The sequence below is a fragment of the Vidua macroura genome, chromosome 2, assembly GCF_024509145.1.
Source record: "Vidua macroura isolate BioBank_ID:100142 chromosome 2, ASM2450914v1, whole genome shotgun sequence".
In the NCBI taxonomy this organism is placed as follows: Eukaryota; Metazoa; Chordata; class Aves; order Passeriformes; family Viduidae; genus Vidua; species Vidua macroura.
Genome location: NC_071572.1, coordinates 95524419 through 95540785, shown reverse-complemented (window position 1 = coordinate 95540785; position 16367 = coordinate 95524419). Strand labels below are relative to the sequence as shown.

At 34.2% G+C, this 16367-nt stretch overlaps 1 protein-coding gene across 2 annotated transcripts in view; it reads right to left on the bottom strand.

Moving 5' to 3' along the window:
- NBEA (neurobeachin) overlaps positions 1-16367 on the bottom strand; it is a 457382-nt gene that overhangs the window by 229070 nt on the left and 211945 nt on the right. For both annotated transcript variants that reach the window (XM_054003372.1, XM_054003379.1), the window contains exon 36: positions 5694-5758. In XM_054003372.1, coding sequence (XP_053859347.1) covers positions 5694-5758 — 65 coding nt within the window. The remainder of the gene's footprint in view (positions 1-5693; positions 5759-16367) is intronic.

Sequence of the window (16367 nt, the reverse complement as noted above, 5' to 3'; positions counted from 1 at the left end):
ATGGTATGTAGGGTAAATTTCCATAAAACAGCCACAGTTAATAAAGGATTCCTCCAATCAAAAGTTACACTTGGTGAAGATGACAGTAAAGCAGCAGAATTTGGTTATATCTGTCAAAGGCAGAATAATCAAACACTTTTGCTCTTATTTATGGTTTATATGTGTTACTGCTTCCCCAGTGTTAATTTCTGTCTGTATTTGAATATATTGGATTTTGCACATCAGTCCAGAATCCTTTGCATGTGGTAGCCCTGAACTCTATATGGTCTGATGACTCAATATCTTGCCTTCTTGGATGATTCAGGTCAGGTCCCCATTCTGTCCTGTAATCAAGATCATGGACAAAAGAGAAACAAGGAGCAGCATCCATTTTGGACCCTACTACTAAATCAGTTCTTTGATAGCTATTAAGAGACCCAACTGCAGATGTATATCATAAATCAAATATGGCAAGTGGCACTATAGATATGCCTTTTAACACATGCCTGAACATTTAAGCATTGCAGACAGTGAATAATGGCTGTGAACTAATTTACCACAAACCAAACATATCAGAATTTCCAAACGGCAACAGAGGATGTCCAAAAGAAAATTTAATGTAGTTACCCCACAATCCAAGTTGACGTAACAAGGAAAGAATATAAGTCTTTATGAGCCTCCTTCCAGGACTGAATCAGGAATTCATCAAAATTTAAAGAAACACTGAATTCCAGACTATTTAAACATCCTGTTATTTTTTTCAAAATATTTTGACAAAGCAAGGTTTAAAAGAAAATGGCTTCTTGTGAATTTTAAGTATGCTCAGAAGTCCATGTAGATGGATATGCTAAAATATATATTTTCATGGCTAAAGGCAGAAAGCACACTTAGGTACAGAGATGGAACTACAGGAGCACGTTTACCATTTTAAATCTGAAATTAAATATAGGCTCATGTTGCCTTAAAGTTATATTAGAATTAGACTACTTCTATTTAAAATGAAGAAATGTAAAAAGTAAAGGTAAATATTTAAATGAAAGGAACAAGATCATCTCTTTAAAGAGGTGACTGTTGAGAAAGCATAATGGGGGAAGGAAATGGATGATGAGGATAGTAATTCAGCTCTGAAAGATGAACAGATCATGACCTATAAAATACATCCCTGAGATATCCTGCTTGTCAAAAACATTAAGGTAAGGTACAACCACTTAACCACAAACTTTGGACTCTGTTTAAATAGTAAGTCTTTTATCTATTTAGTTGTCCATCACTTCAGAATGTAGAGTTCTAAGTGGTACATGAATATTGTGAGACCTTTCCAGTGTCAAGATAAATGATGTTCATTGTTACTCCTGTGACCACAAATCTGGCTGTTTTAGCTTTTTTATCATAGAAAGCAAACAGGTTGGCCATGGATGGTTTAGCTTTTGTAAATCCATGTTGATTGTTCTCAGTTAACTTATCTTTCAAGCAGCCAGAATGTGTTTCAAAGGGACTTGCTACATGGTCTTCCAAGGGCCAGAAGAAAAAATGACAAGCTTTTCCCTGGCTTTTGAGGACTGTTTTAGAGATGGGTGTAACATATGCCTTTCTCCAGGCACCTGTAACCTGTCCCAATTTCCTTGACTTCTTGGACCAGTGATCAGCCTCACAAAGACTTTCACAACCATCAGATGTACCCCATCAGGTATCATGGGCTTGTATGGGACAAGTTGCCTCAAGGAATTCTTGACTCAACCTTATCCACCATTGGTAGATGTCCTCCTTGAACCCTTTCACTAAAGACAGAGCCTTGATAAAATTTAATGAAGATGGAGGCAAATAAGGCATTGAGCATCTCAGTCATATCTGTGACTAGATCATCCACCCCATTCAACAACAAGACATTTCCCTTGGTCAGCCTACTAATGAAGCTCTTGTTATCCTCGATATCTCTTCCAAGTTTCATTTCCAGCTGACTGCTGGCCTTCCTGACAATATTCCTCATGTGCTTACACTTCTAAATTCCTCCTTTCTAGCCAGCTTACAGCCCCACCTCCTGTGTACTCTTTTTGCATCAGAGTTCTATAATAATTTCTTTTTTTGGCTGAACCACTCTCTTGCTACATATACGTTTTTTTTTTCATGATCCTGCACTTGGATAATTCCGTACTTAAAAGTCTGACACCTTTTAGAACTACCTTGAAGGAACACATTTACCTCCCATGGGATCCGACTGACCCATTTCCTGAATAGACTAAAATTTGCACTCATTCTGCTACTCTCAATCCTCACTTTCCTCAGGGCCTTGAACACCACTGTTTCATGGCAAGTACAGATAAAGGTGCCATTAATTAATCACGTTCAAAAACAATTCTTGCCTACTGGTAAATTGCAGATCCTGCTGTGTGTCAGTCTTAGCTGTCTCATCATGTATCGAGAAGTCATCCCCAGCAGTCTTCAGTAATTGTCTTCCCTAGATGCATCCCACCTTGTTGCACTTCCAGAGGTTGTCAGGAAGGTTAAAGGCCCTCATGGGCAACTAGGATTTGTAATCCAAATACTTCAAGGTGTTTAGAGAATGTGTCTTCCTTTCCCTCACTCTAAATGAGTGGTCTGTAACATCACTGTGACTCTCCTCTGGACTCTCCTCTCATTCTGTCCTACATGCTATCAACCAGACTATCTTCCATGCCACTAAAGAACTTCAAAAATCTGAACTGCTTCTTCACAGAGAAGGCAACACTCCCTCCTTGCTTTCTCTGGCTACCTTTCCAAGGAAACTGTCTGTGCAGCACTTCTGTCATGCAGTGCAGGCTGTCCCACCAAATCTTATTCATTCCTCCCAATGATGTCATAGTTTTGTGATTTCACGTGGAGTAATTTCTACTCCTAGTTGCCCAAGACATATGCATTTGTATACATATGTATTTGAGGTGGGTGCTCTTATCCCTTGTTTTTGTCAGTGAGCAGCCATTTTCTTTTGACCTCATCCATCACTACTCCACTTAAATGTGGGCCATTGTCTCCCTCACATGTCATTCCTAAAGAAGTCTTTTCATGTCTCCTTTCACAGCCAACATTGCAGATGCATCCAGCTCTAAAATTATGAAGCCTGCTTATGTGTACACCCCAATGTAAATCTGAAATCCTAATTAAGCTGCTGTTAGTGAAGCTCTTGACATGTGTGATACCCTCAACATCACACATTCATAGCAGGAGACTGATTACATAGAAGCATAAAGTTCAAGATCATAACCAGGATATCACTAAATGTTTCAGGTGTATTACATACCTTGAAAGAATTAATTAAAATCTGTAGTCAGATTTCTTGTTACACTAAAAGCTGTTACAACAGTTCTATTTTTAGAAAACTGTACCAGTGTTTCTGTATTGAATTCCAAAAATATGTGTTATCCAGATCTTCCTAAAAAAGCAGTATCTATACTGAAAAACCTCAGAAACCATAAATCAACCAATTTAAAATGAAAATGTAGTTTGTTAAAGTAACAGGAATATATTTGTAATTATTTAAACTACACCTGTACTGAAATATTTTGTTTAAGAGCATTTCTAATACATTCAAAGATCCAAAAGGCACTTAAATAATTTCAAGAAGAAATAACAAGAGTTAGGTACTCAGAAATCACCTTTGAGCATCCATATCTTAAAATATAGACGTCTAGCTGAACATATTAAAACTGTGGACTTTCACATTACATCTAAATATTTTCATCCACATTCAAAAGAAAAATCTTTCTCAAAACTTTTGATTTATTTCCCAGGTCTCAAAATCTTACCCAGAAAGTCCTTCAAAATATTCTTAGTCTTCGTTTTGCTTTTAATAATTTAAAATTCAATCATTATTGCACAGCGATTATATGCAATTTTACATCCCATTAACCCTGCTTTGTTTTAATTATAAAGATCCTTTGTTAGATTCCTTTAAATGATCCAGTTTATAATTTCAGGTTATCCTAGGGAGCACTTTAATTCAGCTGCACATTCATCAACTGTTTATGTCCTGTTAATTGTTGACAACTGCACAATTGCATTCTCTAGCTATGATTGATGAATTGCATTCACAAGTTTAGCTATTAAGCAGAATAAATATTTATAACAATTTTCAGTTAAAGGATTGTTATCTTTGTCCCCAAAAGGGGAAATTAAAAACAAACAGGCTGATTGCAAAGAAGAGCATTCCAGCAACACACACACACAGTTACTCTAAAACTCCTCTCTGAGAAAAGTATAGGGAGGAACTGTCCAAGGGCAGTTTGATTAGACATTCCTATGACTGGATTTAAGGAGTGGTTCTTAAATGATACTTATTTTTGAAAAATCATTGTTAGAAGGTATTAGAAGGTCCACTGGCATCTTAAAACCTGACTGCTAAAAATATGCAGATATAGGGTTTTCTCAGAATGTTCATTTTATCAATAGTGAGCATGCAATAATATCTGATCTCAATATCCTGGCTGAGAAAATTAAAAAAGGTCCAAATGGTATTGCATGTTATTATCTAAGAACATAAGATTACTATAATTATTTAACCTGTTGCCAGGTAATATTTCTTGTACAATGTACAGTACATGACCCACTCAGGTGAGCCCTATTATGGTGTAAAAACTCATATTTGCACTTCATAGCAAGAAGAATTTCCAATGGAGGTACTTACGTTTCCTACTGCTTTATAGCACTATAACTTCAGTGTGCACAGGGAATCTAGGAGAATTTGCACCACCCAAATACTGGGTAATAACACGCTCCTTTTATTTTTGATATGCATACTCCTGTATTTTTATACTCTGACATTTTCTAAATTTAATTTCAAATAAATGTGTGATTTAACTACTGAAATATCAGCTAGACAAAAAATATCCTACCATAAAGAGAAGATTTGATACTTCACTTTGGTAATGAGATATCATTGGTGAAAAAAAGAAATCACACATAAAATGACAATATCTCTTCAACAGGTGTATTGCTTTTTTTTTTCTTTTTTTTTTTTTTTTTTAGCTGCACATAACAAAATGTGTAGATTCAAATGGATTTAATGTATTGACCAATACAAATCAGACACACTGCAAAAGAGGTTTTGTTTGTCTTGGGTTCTCTCCTACCAGAAGGGCCAAAGAGTATCCCTTTGCTTCCCAGCTTGCTGGCAAGAAGTACTGAGAAACAATGCACAGAGTAGAACACATAGAATTAAAATTATTGCAAAGAAGAGCATTGATTGATAAAAAATTTTCATAAAAAATTTCAAAATCAAGGCAGATCATATAAACATAATGTCATGTGTGGTTTACAGAACTCAAATCGGCTGAAATTCTAGATAAAGTAATAATGAAATTATAGTATAGAGAAGTATGTCTGTAAAATGAATGCTATGCTCCTAAAACAGATGGAGCAGCAGATGGTTTTACAGATTTACAGTCCCTGGACTGTCTGGGTAAAACAACCTTGCTACTCTGGAGAATGGTGGTTCAATTCTCAAATAACCCTAAACTTATATACGGTTCAAGGGAATTCTATTTCCTTCTGTCAATAAACAAAATTTTCAAAATTTACACACTTAAAAATTAAATATTTACTATATAAAGTATCTATACAATAAAACTCTTAATTAACATGGCCTTTATACAATCCTTCTGGAACAGATGGTGAGGAAGTATTATCACCCAATGGAATAAATGCAAAATGACTACATTTTCAAAAGCTTTAAAATTCATTACCTTCCTTCATTGATGAGCTCAATAAATGCAAGTCCTGCATTCTTCTGAATGGAATTTTGCCATTCCTAAGAAGATAAAACATAACGTGATCAAAACCCAAGGATTTTAAACCACATTTTTGAAGCTGACCCTAGTGACTTCCTAAGGTGATTGAATACAGGCAGAACTTCTTAATTCCCCCCAACACTCCCCCTGCATCAAAAGAATTATCTGATCATTTAAAAACTGTAATTCATTCAGATTTTCAAATAAATTTCAGGTGGTCATGTCTTCTTTTTCACTCAAGCCAGCTTTAGTTTCCCCTTTTCTAGAGAATAACGCATCTTGTTTCTGCAGTTCATGCAGTCACCCAATGAACATTAGTGCAGCAAAGTACCTTCTTCATGTTGCTTTACTGCTATACCTTGCACATTTTATTATAAAGGACAGGCAACAATCTATGTAAAATCCATCCTCATAGAGTTCAATTTTTGCTTCTTTCTGATTATAAGTGAAAACAAACTATGATAACAAACTAATTTTTTAAAATTGTTTTACTGTTACCATGGATTTCCAAGATGAAATTTCAAACTAATCTAAACCACCTAAGTGATATTAAATTTAACAGGATTTTACTTCATATACTGCTAAGTTAAAGAGAAATTTCACAATGCATCACAAATAGCTTTTGTCATCAAAACTACTGCTTCTATCACATCAAGAATTCTGATACTTGAGATGAAAAAGGGTTGATCTCTCTTTCTAGCAAGTAAAGATTACTTTCTTTTGCAATAATTCCTTAAAATTTTTCTTTAAAAGCAACAAAATTTTCCTCTGCATTTTAATGAAAAACAAAATAAGTATGTTAGCTGGATTACAGAGAGATTTCCTAGACTAAGACTACGTGCTGTCAATGGGTAGAGAGCTACAGTTACAGAACTATTCCTTTAATAAATTAATTTACTTTTTTTTTTCCAGGAGTAAAAAATCAGGCCAAAATTCACAATTCTTTTTCCCTAATGTGGGTGAAAAAAAGATGGCTTTGCATAGATAAGGAAAATTTCTCAAAGAACACTAGTCACTGATCAGCAAAGTGCTTTATACTGATTATGCAAATTTACAGATTTGACCAAGTCATGCATCTTAGAAAAAATCCAACAACAACAATCTAATACTCATGATTGGTTTATAAAAGGCAAGCTACTAAAATACGCAAAAATTGAACATTCTCTTGACCTGTGGCTGAGCAGGTAACTCCTGGTTAGGGAAGACAGAATATCAGCACCCAAGCCTCTAGCTTATGAGTTAGAAAACCATTGTAACAGGTCCTTTCTTCAGTGCTGTTGATTTTGTTATTTTTAAAATCCAAGCTCATGATGAAGCTAATGATATCACTTTTGGGAGCAGTTAAATCATCTGTGTAGAGTAGAAAATCACTCTGAGAAACTAAGAGTGAAAGAAGTCTATTACCTAAACACAGGCACATTGAGACATTTTAGGAAACAAAAGTCTGTGTTGGAGATAGTATTCAAAGTGTAGCTTTTTTTTTTTTTTATCAGAGCCTTTTACTGTACACTATAAAAACCACTATCAGCATTTTCTTTTGAGATGTTTTCGTGTACCACAGCTGCTATGACTTTGCAGTCAGGAAAGAAGTTGAAAAGAGAGAGGAGAAAGGAATAAAGGCTTCCTAAGACAGGTTTTCAAAGGAAAGATGCTAATTAAATTTTTAAAAAGAAACAGAGGGTCTACCTGTGTCTGAAAAAGCCCAAGAGATTCTTGCAAGTATTTTGTGAGATCTTCCTGCTCAGTGCAAGCGTCTCAGATTCTGCAGGACATCCAAAATGGCTAACTGGATTTTATGTGAGATATCTTAAATTGCCTAAAAAGCCACTAAGAAGATATCTATATGGAAGCAAACAAATAACTTCTTATATCTCCATAGGTGGAAAATCTCAACAATTTATCTGAAGTAATTATTCATGGTAAAAATGTTTGAAACTTGCTCAACTATCTACAGAAAACTAGTGAAAAACATAACAATGCAGAACCTAGAAAGAAACTAGGATTCATGGTTCATGCATTGTTTCACTACAAAGTAGCTACTACAAGGTTTATTAAAGACTCTCAACCCTCCATTAATCCACAAATAAGAGAATAATCATTACTGCCACAATTTTATATCACTTTAAGGCATAATTTAACAAACAGATTAATGATCCAAGAGGTGACCTATATATGTGAAGAAGCACCTGGTTTCCTTCTTTTTCCATTTTGTTTTTAAAAGATGCAAAGAATAGATTGAAAATATAATTTTTCAGTGTCAGCACTAGAGTTGCCTTTGCAACGGCCATTCATGTCATCGCATGTACTTTAAGAACTGGATTAAGATGTGGAGCAAGTTTGTTGATATTCTCTTGGATTCCAAAGGAATCTTTCTCAACCCCAAAATGCAAGAAGCTGAAAAACAAACACCAAATGAAATGGATGCAGGGACCATAGTCGGAAGATTTATGCTACAGTCAAATGGAATCACAGCATAGTCATGTGGTTATTAGCAGCTAAGTGCTTGAATGACTAGACTACATCTCATGTGGTTTTGGTGTAGCTCATACCATGAATCTTCTGAGCCTTTGAGCAAGAACTTGAAGCCTTTTCCATGCCTCAAAAATGATGGTGGTGACTACGTGCTGAAGTAACAAAAGCCTTTGACAAAATCATGTACGAGACAACTACTTCCATACAAGAATGCGTGGCTCTTTCTTCCCTTGGGGATCCTGCTTGGTAGGGCAGTGAGGATGACTCGACAAGGTGGGGTGTAGAAGACTCAGAGGCTACCTAACACTGACAGTGTTCAAGAATGATGACACCACTTCTTTGTACTAAAAATAGAACAAAAATTTAGTTTTTAACTTTATTGATAAAGAAATGAAAAAAATTGTCTTCATGCATAATCACTAAACATAAGAACGTCCTTAGACATTCAGTTCAATTACTTCTGGTATGGCTTTGTTGTAAATAATTAATATTATGCAAAATTCTATTAAATTCTATTCATAAAACTGTACTAAATTATTAGGATAATGGAAATTGCCACATTCCTTAACTTCTCCTCCTAATCTATTCTGCCATTGCTTGAAAAGTGTCAATGCATAAAGAATGCATCAGTACCATCTCCTTGAAATAAGGTTCAAACTGAAATGTGTTACAAAGTCTCTTCATGCAGAGAACAGGAGATTAACAACACAGTACAAGTACTGCTTGAAATTCAGTTGTTTTCTTATAAAACATGATGTAAACTTATTTACTCTCTGATATCATTACAATTTTTACTTTTGAGTATATTTTCCAAGTTCTATTTCTTTAAAATTCTCCAGTCTCCAGTACACATACAAAAAAAGAAAGAAAGAAAAAAGGAAAAAACAGTCCAGGCATCTTAAATTGATAATGGAAAATTTGCACTGGAAAAAAGTAGTGGAGGGGTCAAAAAGGAAAAATTAGACTTGGTATGTTAAGAACCTATTTTAGTTTATATTTCTTTCCAAATAATATTTTGCTTACAATTTTAAAATTTTTATTCATGATGTCTAGAGCATATCTTAAAAAAATCTTGTGATAATGTAGTATAGTTATTAAAAAAAGGAATTGTGATTATCAGAATTCTCTCACCCTTTCCATTTTATGCAAGGAAGTCTAAATTTGTGTTCAAAATTTCAAGTTTCTCAAAGGAGTGCAGTTACTGAAATGGAGAGATACCTGGCATAGTAATAATCCTAGAATTCTCCTTGAACTACAGGTCCTACTGTGTCAATCAATTGTACCTTCACTGGACTTATTTCTTCTCCATGTCTTAAATTAATTAAGGTTAATTTTTTTTGTTGTACTGAACATTTAGTGAATTTTCTAGTCTAAGATGTTGATAACTCAGTCAACACCTCAATTCTTTGATCACTGCATTGTAATTAAAACTTATTGAGACAGACGAAAATCTATTATACCAACTTTCTTCTTTCTAGACCCTTGAATATATTTAGTGAAAAATCTTATATGGAGTAGAACAGGTGCTAGCTTTCATCTGGAGATTGAAATGGAAACTATAAAAATGTGTTTGCAATTCACAACATGCATGTAATTTAGCTCGAGTTTCAACTCCATGTTGCGGAGTTACCTCCTAAAATCACCAATAACTTCCAATACAAAAATCACCAATAACTTGCTTTACTTCATTTAGGAGGAAATATTCAAAAGAAATGTTACCCCATGTAAGAAATGTTTTGTGGGTTTTTTTTTATGGCAGAAAACAGTGTCCTTTAAAAGCAGGTAAAAGCAGGTAAAAACAGGAAAACTGATTTCATGACACAGTTTCATAAAATTTTTGAGATGATTATACTGCTTTTAAGATCATATAATTTTCTCTTCCAGTCCTAGAAGAATTTACCTAAAGATATTGGAGTCTGAAAACCTCGCATTATTGTTTGGAATGAGAATCAGATCTAAGAATTACAGTAATGCTGCCTGTATGCTTCTCATACTCACATATATACTGCTGATAGAGGATTAAAAAAATGTACTCTTGGTCTACTATTTCAATAAATTTGGGATCAATTTTAGGCTTTTGTAATTGGTCATACATTTTAAAAGTGACTATTTCCCACAATAAGCAAGTTGCAGAATGACTGACGACATCCTCCTGCAAGGAAAATCTGCAAGTATTGGAATACCCCTGGCCTCTGGCCAAATCCCAGAAAGGAAAAGAATGTGAAACTTTCATAACACTATTTGCGTGAATATGAATTTAATAAAACAAAGGTAATAGAAAGTTTTAGATTGCAGTTTACAAGACTACAGCCTCATTTTTCCTCTATTCTCTTGACTTTAAATAATACGTTAATTTTTCGCGTTCTTGGAAACACACAGACCCATTGCCCTTCTGATCACCTGTGGTAATTGCCCAATTTATCTTGAAAATGAAGTCAAACATTCCCAGAGGAACATTTCATAGGTATTGTGGAAGAAAAAAGAAAAAAAAAAAAAACAACCTTACAATTGCAAAAACATTTATATAATTCAAACAACACTAGGGAAATGCCCAAATTTATTTAGAAAATTAACCTTCATAATCTTGTAGAAATTCTGCATATTTTCTAATACAGGCAGAATATATGTGCAACAAGATACACATAGCTCCATGACTTCTAGAGCTCACCTCCTGACTGGAATTTTTTTTTTTCAATTAAGAGACGCTAAAATTATTATTAACAACATGTATGCTATGTATGGCAATTTATCCTAAATGCCTGTCCACTTTTTACTCAACCACTCTTTGATGTTAGAGACAAATAACTAATTTGAAGTCTTCCCAAAATAAATGAATGAATGAATAAATAAATAAATAAATCTTTGTATGTAGAGAAAAGTACTCCTCATATTGTTTCCATTATAGTGAATCCCCTGAAAGCTACGGTATATTTATTATTAATGATGGGCCCTAATAATGAGCTTTGTATCCTTTCTCAGCCCTTCAAGAAATACCAACTCTGACTTTCTAGGTATTTCCTCCAGGTCTCAGATCCTTCTCAATTGTGTATGCAGCTTTATAGAGAAGTCAGGAGAAGACACCTTGACACATTAAATACAAAGGCTGATTCTTACACTTTACTGATTGTGCCTGTCTTGCCATGAATCCAGAAGTTGTTCAGATCAGTATCTCACTGGTGCATATTTGTTAATATTTTTTGACAAAAGTACTCTGACAAGGACAGGCAAGAGAAAGGGCCAGAAGTCCCTTGATAATTCTGGTATAAGATAAAAAAGAAAACATCTTGCTTATTACAAAAACAAAAGACAGAATTAGTTTTCCAAATGTATGGAAATCTGTAAGGACACCTCACAGAATGATGAAGAAAGTAAAATCGCTCAACAAGTAGGAAAGAATATACTAATGGTTTCCATTTGAAAGTTAGATTATCAGAAACAGATGATCAAGAGATGAAGACAGATTGAGCTGGAAGACATTCTACACATGGACAGTGCAAGAAAATCCTCTGATACCCCTTTAGCATATATTAAAAAAAAAGGTAATAAAAAACTATTATCTTTTGGAAAATAGTTTTCTACATCATATACCAGAATTCCTTAAAGCAGGTGAAAAATGCTGAGGGGGTGGGGAAAAAAAAAATGCAAAAAACCCTCTCCCCAGAAAACCACTTAATTCTAGAGGAAAAAAAAAAACAAAAAAAACAACAAACAGATAAAGAGAAAATTTTTTGGTTTCTCCTGTAGCTTGTACTAGAGTTCATTTAGGAAATTACACTAAGTGTGTATAACAATCCATTTGTGGATAGGCTGTGTGGTGGATTAAGAAGAGCCCAAAATCAACATTAGAAACTAAGTATGTGTTTAAGCCGTACCATATTTGTACTGCATAAGGACACAGAAGAAATATTCCTTCCCTCTTGATGGACCTTTATGTAGTATAAATAGGATGAGAATATTATAGAAAGTACTTGCTTCACCTACAAAGATTTTGATTATTGAACTTAAATTTGAGCCTGTGGTAAAATGTGAAGATACAAAGCCTCATTTTGGAGCAACATTGATGAAAATTTCATACACATTTCTAGTGCCTTGTCCAGCATATGAAAATCTGTGTGTTTTTTTTCATTTATATTAACTTCTTCCATCAAATGCCAAAATCCCTTTCTTGTTTCTTGAGTCTCACAGACTGTCTTTCCTAGAGCCCCAGTCACTGATCTGCAACCTGCTATAAGCTATTGGTTTCATGGCTACCTTAGAAGCATAATCAGTTAAAAATAACTTTTTTACTCAGGGTTCATTTTTGGTTTGATGTGGCTGTTTCTACCACTACGTATCTTGATGAAAGGGATCAGCAGTAATACGGAGCTAGGCATGGAGAAGATATGATACATCTGCAAGTGTGATCTTGGCCAGAGAGAAGCCTAAACTGACCACTAAAACTGTAGCCTAAGAGTGTGATTCCATTAGATGCAGATATCTGAATTTACAGCTTGCTGCCATGAAAACATGAGCTGTGTTTTCTCTTTTCTCCTCTGTGCTCCTAATTTTTCAATCCTGAATCCTTTTCTTTGAGTAGCTCTGGTGGCTTTTGAGCAAAGCTCTTAGCTAAAGAGTCACTAAACCAGGGTACAAATGTCTGAGCCGTTTTCACATATGAGTTAGTCTTGTAAATATCAGCACTGGTATGAAAGTGGTGTTAGCAGTGAAGAAGCTGTAGGATGGAAGTAGTGTAGCAGATACAGAACTTTGTCAGCATAAATGTTTTAAAGATATGCTGGAAAAAAGGATTATTGAAACAACAAGTTTCTGTATGTTTGCACGTGTATGTCTATGCATCATTCCCCCCTATAAAATCAAATTTTAATTCAGACTTTTGCAGTGATATTATATGCAGAATTGTCTCCTATTTGCACTAGTATGAAAACAGAGACAGTGGATAATGAAACAGAACAATTAAGAAAACACAAACAAAGGTAAAACACCCAACTTTTTTCATGAAAAGGAAAAGAGAGATTAAAAAATTATATCTTCATAGGAATTTGCATAACCAACCTTAATTTCATCATTGAAGTTATATCAAATAATTTCCTAAGTAGATTAAGTTGCAGGGGTTTTTGTCTCCTTAGATTTAAGGGAAGCAGTTATTATTTAACTTATCTTCAGCCTTTCCTATTGCAATTGGTGTCAAAAAGACAAATAGCAAACACTTCTGTAACTGTTCTACTATCACAGTTACTCTGAAAGGGCTATCACTTATTTAAGAAAAAATTATACACTATGAGAACTCTAGGAATACCTCTGGAGAGAGATCAAGAAGTATAATTAAAGTTGAATTTAATATTGGCAACAGGAGCAAACAGACAAGAAATATTTCAAAAAAGGAAAATCTATAATGAAAAGTAAAAGGTTTCTGCACAGTAGAGCTGGACAATTCCCCCTTAAAGTCTTACAGAAAGCCTTGAATACAGTATGTTTAGTATCAAGAATTGTACACTGTGCTTCTACTATATGAATTGCACATTTCAAGGCTTTTTCTGGTCAGTGGGACCAGAAAAAGATTTTTTTTTCCTTTTTTTTTCCTTTTTTTTTTTTTTTTTTTTCCTTGATTTCTGGGTTGAGCAATTGCCAGTTTCTGAAGAGCTATTCTATACTTTGAAGCAGAATGTACATCTAGATGTGCTGGTGTCTACCAAAATCCCTGCAGTGCCTGGTTGATGGGTCTTTATTCTCAGAGATAAAAAAACTATCAAATTTCCTCTCTGAGGATTCCCTTTGAATTTACACCAGCCAGGCACATCTTTTGTGATATTTTTTAATTTGTTCATTGGTTTTTACACCTCTCCTTGGAGTGGGACCAATTTCTTGATAATGTTCCAAATTTTTTCTGCCACTTAGGATAATGAGACATTTATCCTTATAGTAATTATATTTTTAAACAGACTGAATAACAAGATGACTTAAATAATAAAACAGTATTTTCTTTTTAAGAAAATTAATTTCCCTTGTAAATAGATGAGATACAGAAAAATACAAGTGGCATGAGATAAAACTCCTTTGGGACACAACTACTCAATTTCTTCAGAAGCTGTCTCCCCAAAGAGAAGAATCTGCAAAAGATCTGGAAGTAATTAGAAACTATTGTAGTGTTTTGGTTAGGGAAAAAAAAATAATATGAAAAAAAGTAATTGAAATCTAAATTTGATGTAGGAATGAACTACACTGCAAAAATTGTTGCATTTTTCTAATACTGCATGGCTTATTGAAGAAATCTGCCACTCCAACAGCAACACAGCTGTGACATACTCAACTGGGCTGAGGGAACAAAGACCAGCTAATCAAGCACAGATATTGTCAAACATAACACATCTTCATCCATTTTATGTAAAAATAGACTAATTCCAAATAAAAAAGCCTATCTTAGGAAAAGTGAAAATCATTATATGTTTATTATCGATTATTTAGAATTTTTTTTCAATTGCTTGGATGTGTGATTATGGTTTATATAAGAAATACAAAAAATAAAGCCTTCAAATTAAGCTAAATTTTAATTTAGTGCAGTAGGTGTTACTAGGAAAAAAATATAATAAAAGTTACAGTGCAAGAAAGATTCTGAAAACACAGACTAGTGCTTTTTGCTCTTACCCAAACCTACAAATTATATACCATCCATACAGGAGTTCCTTTAAAACTTAAAGCATATTTTTCACAGAAACTCCAAATTCCTTTGGGGAAAAGACTTGATTGCATATTCCTTAGAGCCTAAAAGGCTGCCCATATGAACTGAATTATCCATGACATGTACCTTCAGACATTTGTAATGTGATATTTCATGTAAATTTAGACCATACCCTGGATGTGAGCCTCTGGCAATGTTGATTTTATTCAGGAGCTCAGATAAGAAAAAAAATTCTGACATCCTTGCTAATCTGTAGTTGTTAACATGGAATTTCCAACATAAAAAGCATAAAAGCATCTAATTTGCTGTAGCAAATGAAAGGAAAACAAACTTTGCATTTCCCTTTCCTTTTCAATGTCTAAAGTTACTCTGTTCTGTGCAAATAAAATTGTACTTTTCAAAGGTTTTTATTATCACCATCTATCTTTTGAGTGACACTTTTCAAACTTCCCCACATAATCTGTAAAATGTCATGGAATTTGAATATGAAGGATTTACCCATGCTAGGAAGAAAAGACCTATTTAAACAGGGATTATTAAAAACCCACTAGCTATATACTTTATGCAGTCTTTCCAGTTCACATTGCTTAATTTGTCATAAGAAAAAACTCAGGTAGCACAATCTCTTCTTTATATAGAGTTGAGTTATCCTCATTTGCTGTGGACAACATCTCCTATGATCCTAAATCCAAGCTCTGCAAATATTAGGCTGGATTATGATATTTGGCTGTCATTTTCTTCTAGCTATTTTATGTATTAGTATTTAGCATATTATGGCAATTATCTCATGTTTTCTTTTGACAGTTTTAAAATGTAAATAACAACAACAACAAAAAAATCTTCCCTGTAAATGAACAGAAGTACAGACTGGTTCATTTATTCCTGTAGGATAAACCACTATATTCTGTAGAAATGCTACTGTTCAGAAGAATATTCCAGAGGTCAGGAAGGTGAGGGGAGGAGACTGCAATTTGCACCACTACGGCCCCCTGTTGACCAGTTCCTGTAGAAACAATTACCAAAACTCCCCCAACAAACACTACAGCATTAGCTCCTGAAGTACTTCCTAATAAATGGACATCCAGAGACAAGAATCCTCCTTATTTAGAAGATGAGGAAACAACCCTGAAGTATCAGATGGGGTATAAAAACTAAAAGCTTGAAATTTCCCCAAGTAATTAGGTAGATGGAAAAGAGTTCTTCCAAGCAAACACTGAAGAAAATAAATAAATGTTTGAATATTCAAAATGATTAGGCTCTTCCCATTATTCCAGGTATAAAGTGAACCTTATTTTTGAAATACTTTGAAATAAAACCCAACATATATAGCAGACATAAAAATAACAAATTGATTTTTGCTGCATTTGTTACATAGCTTTACTGAGATGTCTAAAGAAAGAGCATTGCAGAAAGAGCTTAAATTTCTCTCTCTTCCTTTCAATCAATATTTGAGGCAAAGTTTCATCTCTAGGGCCCTTAAT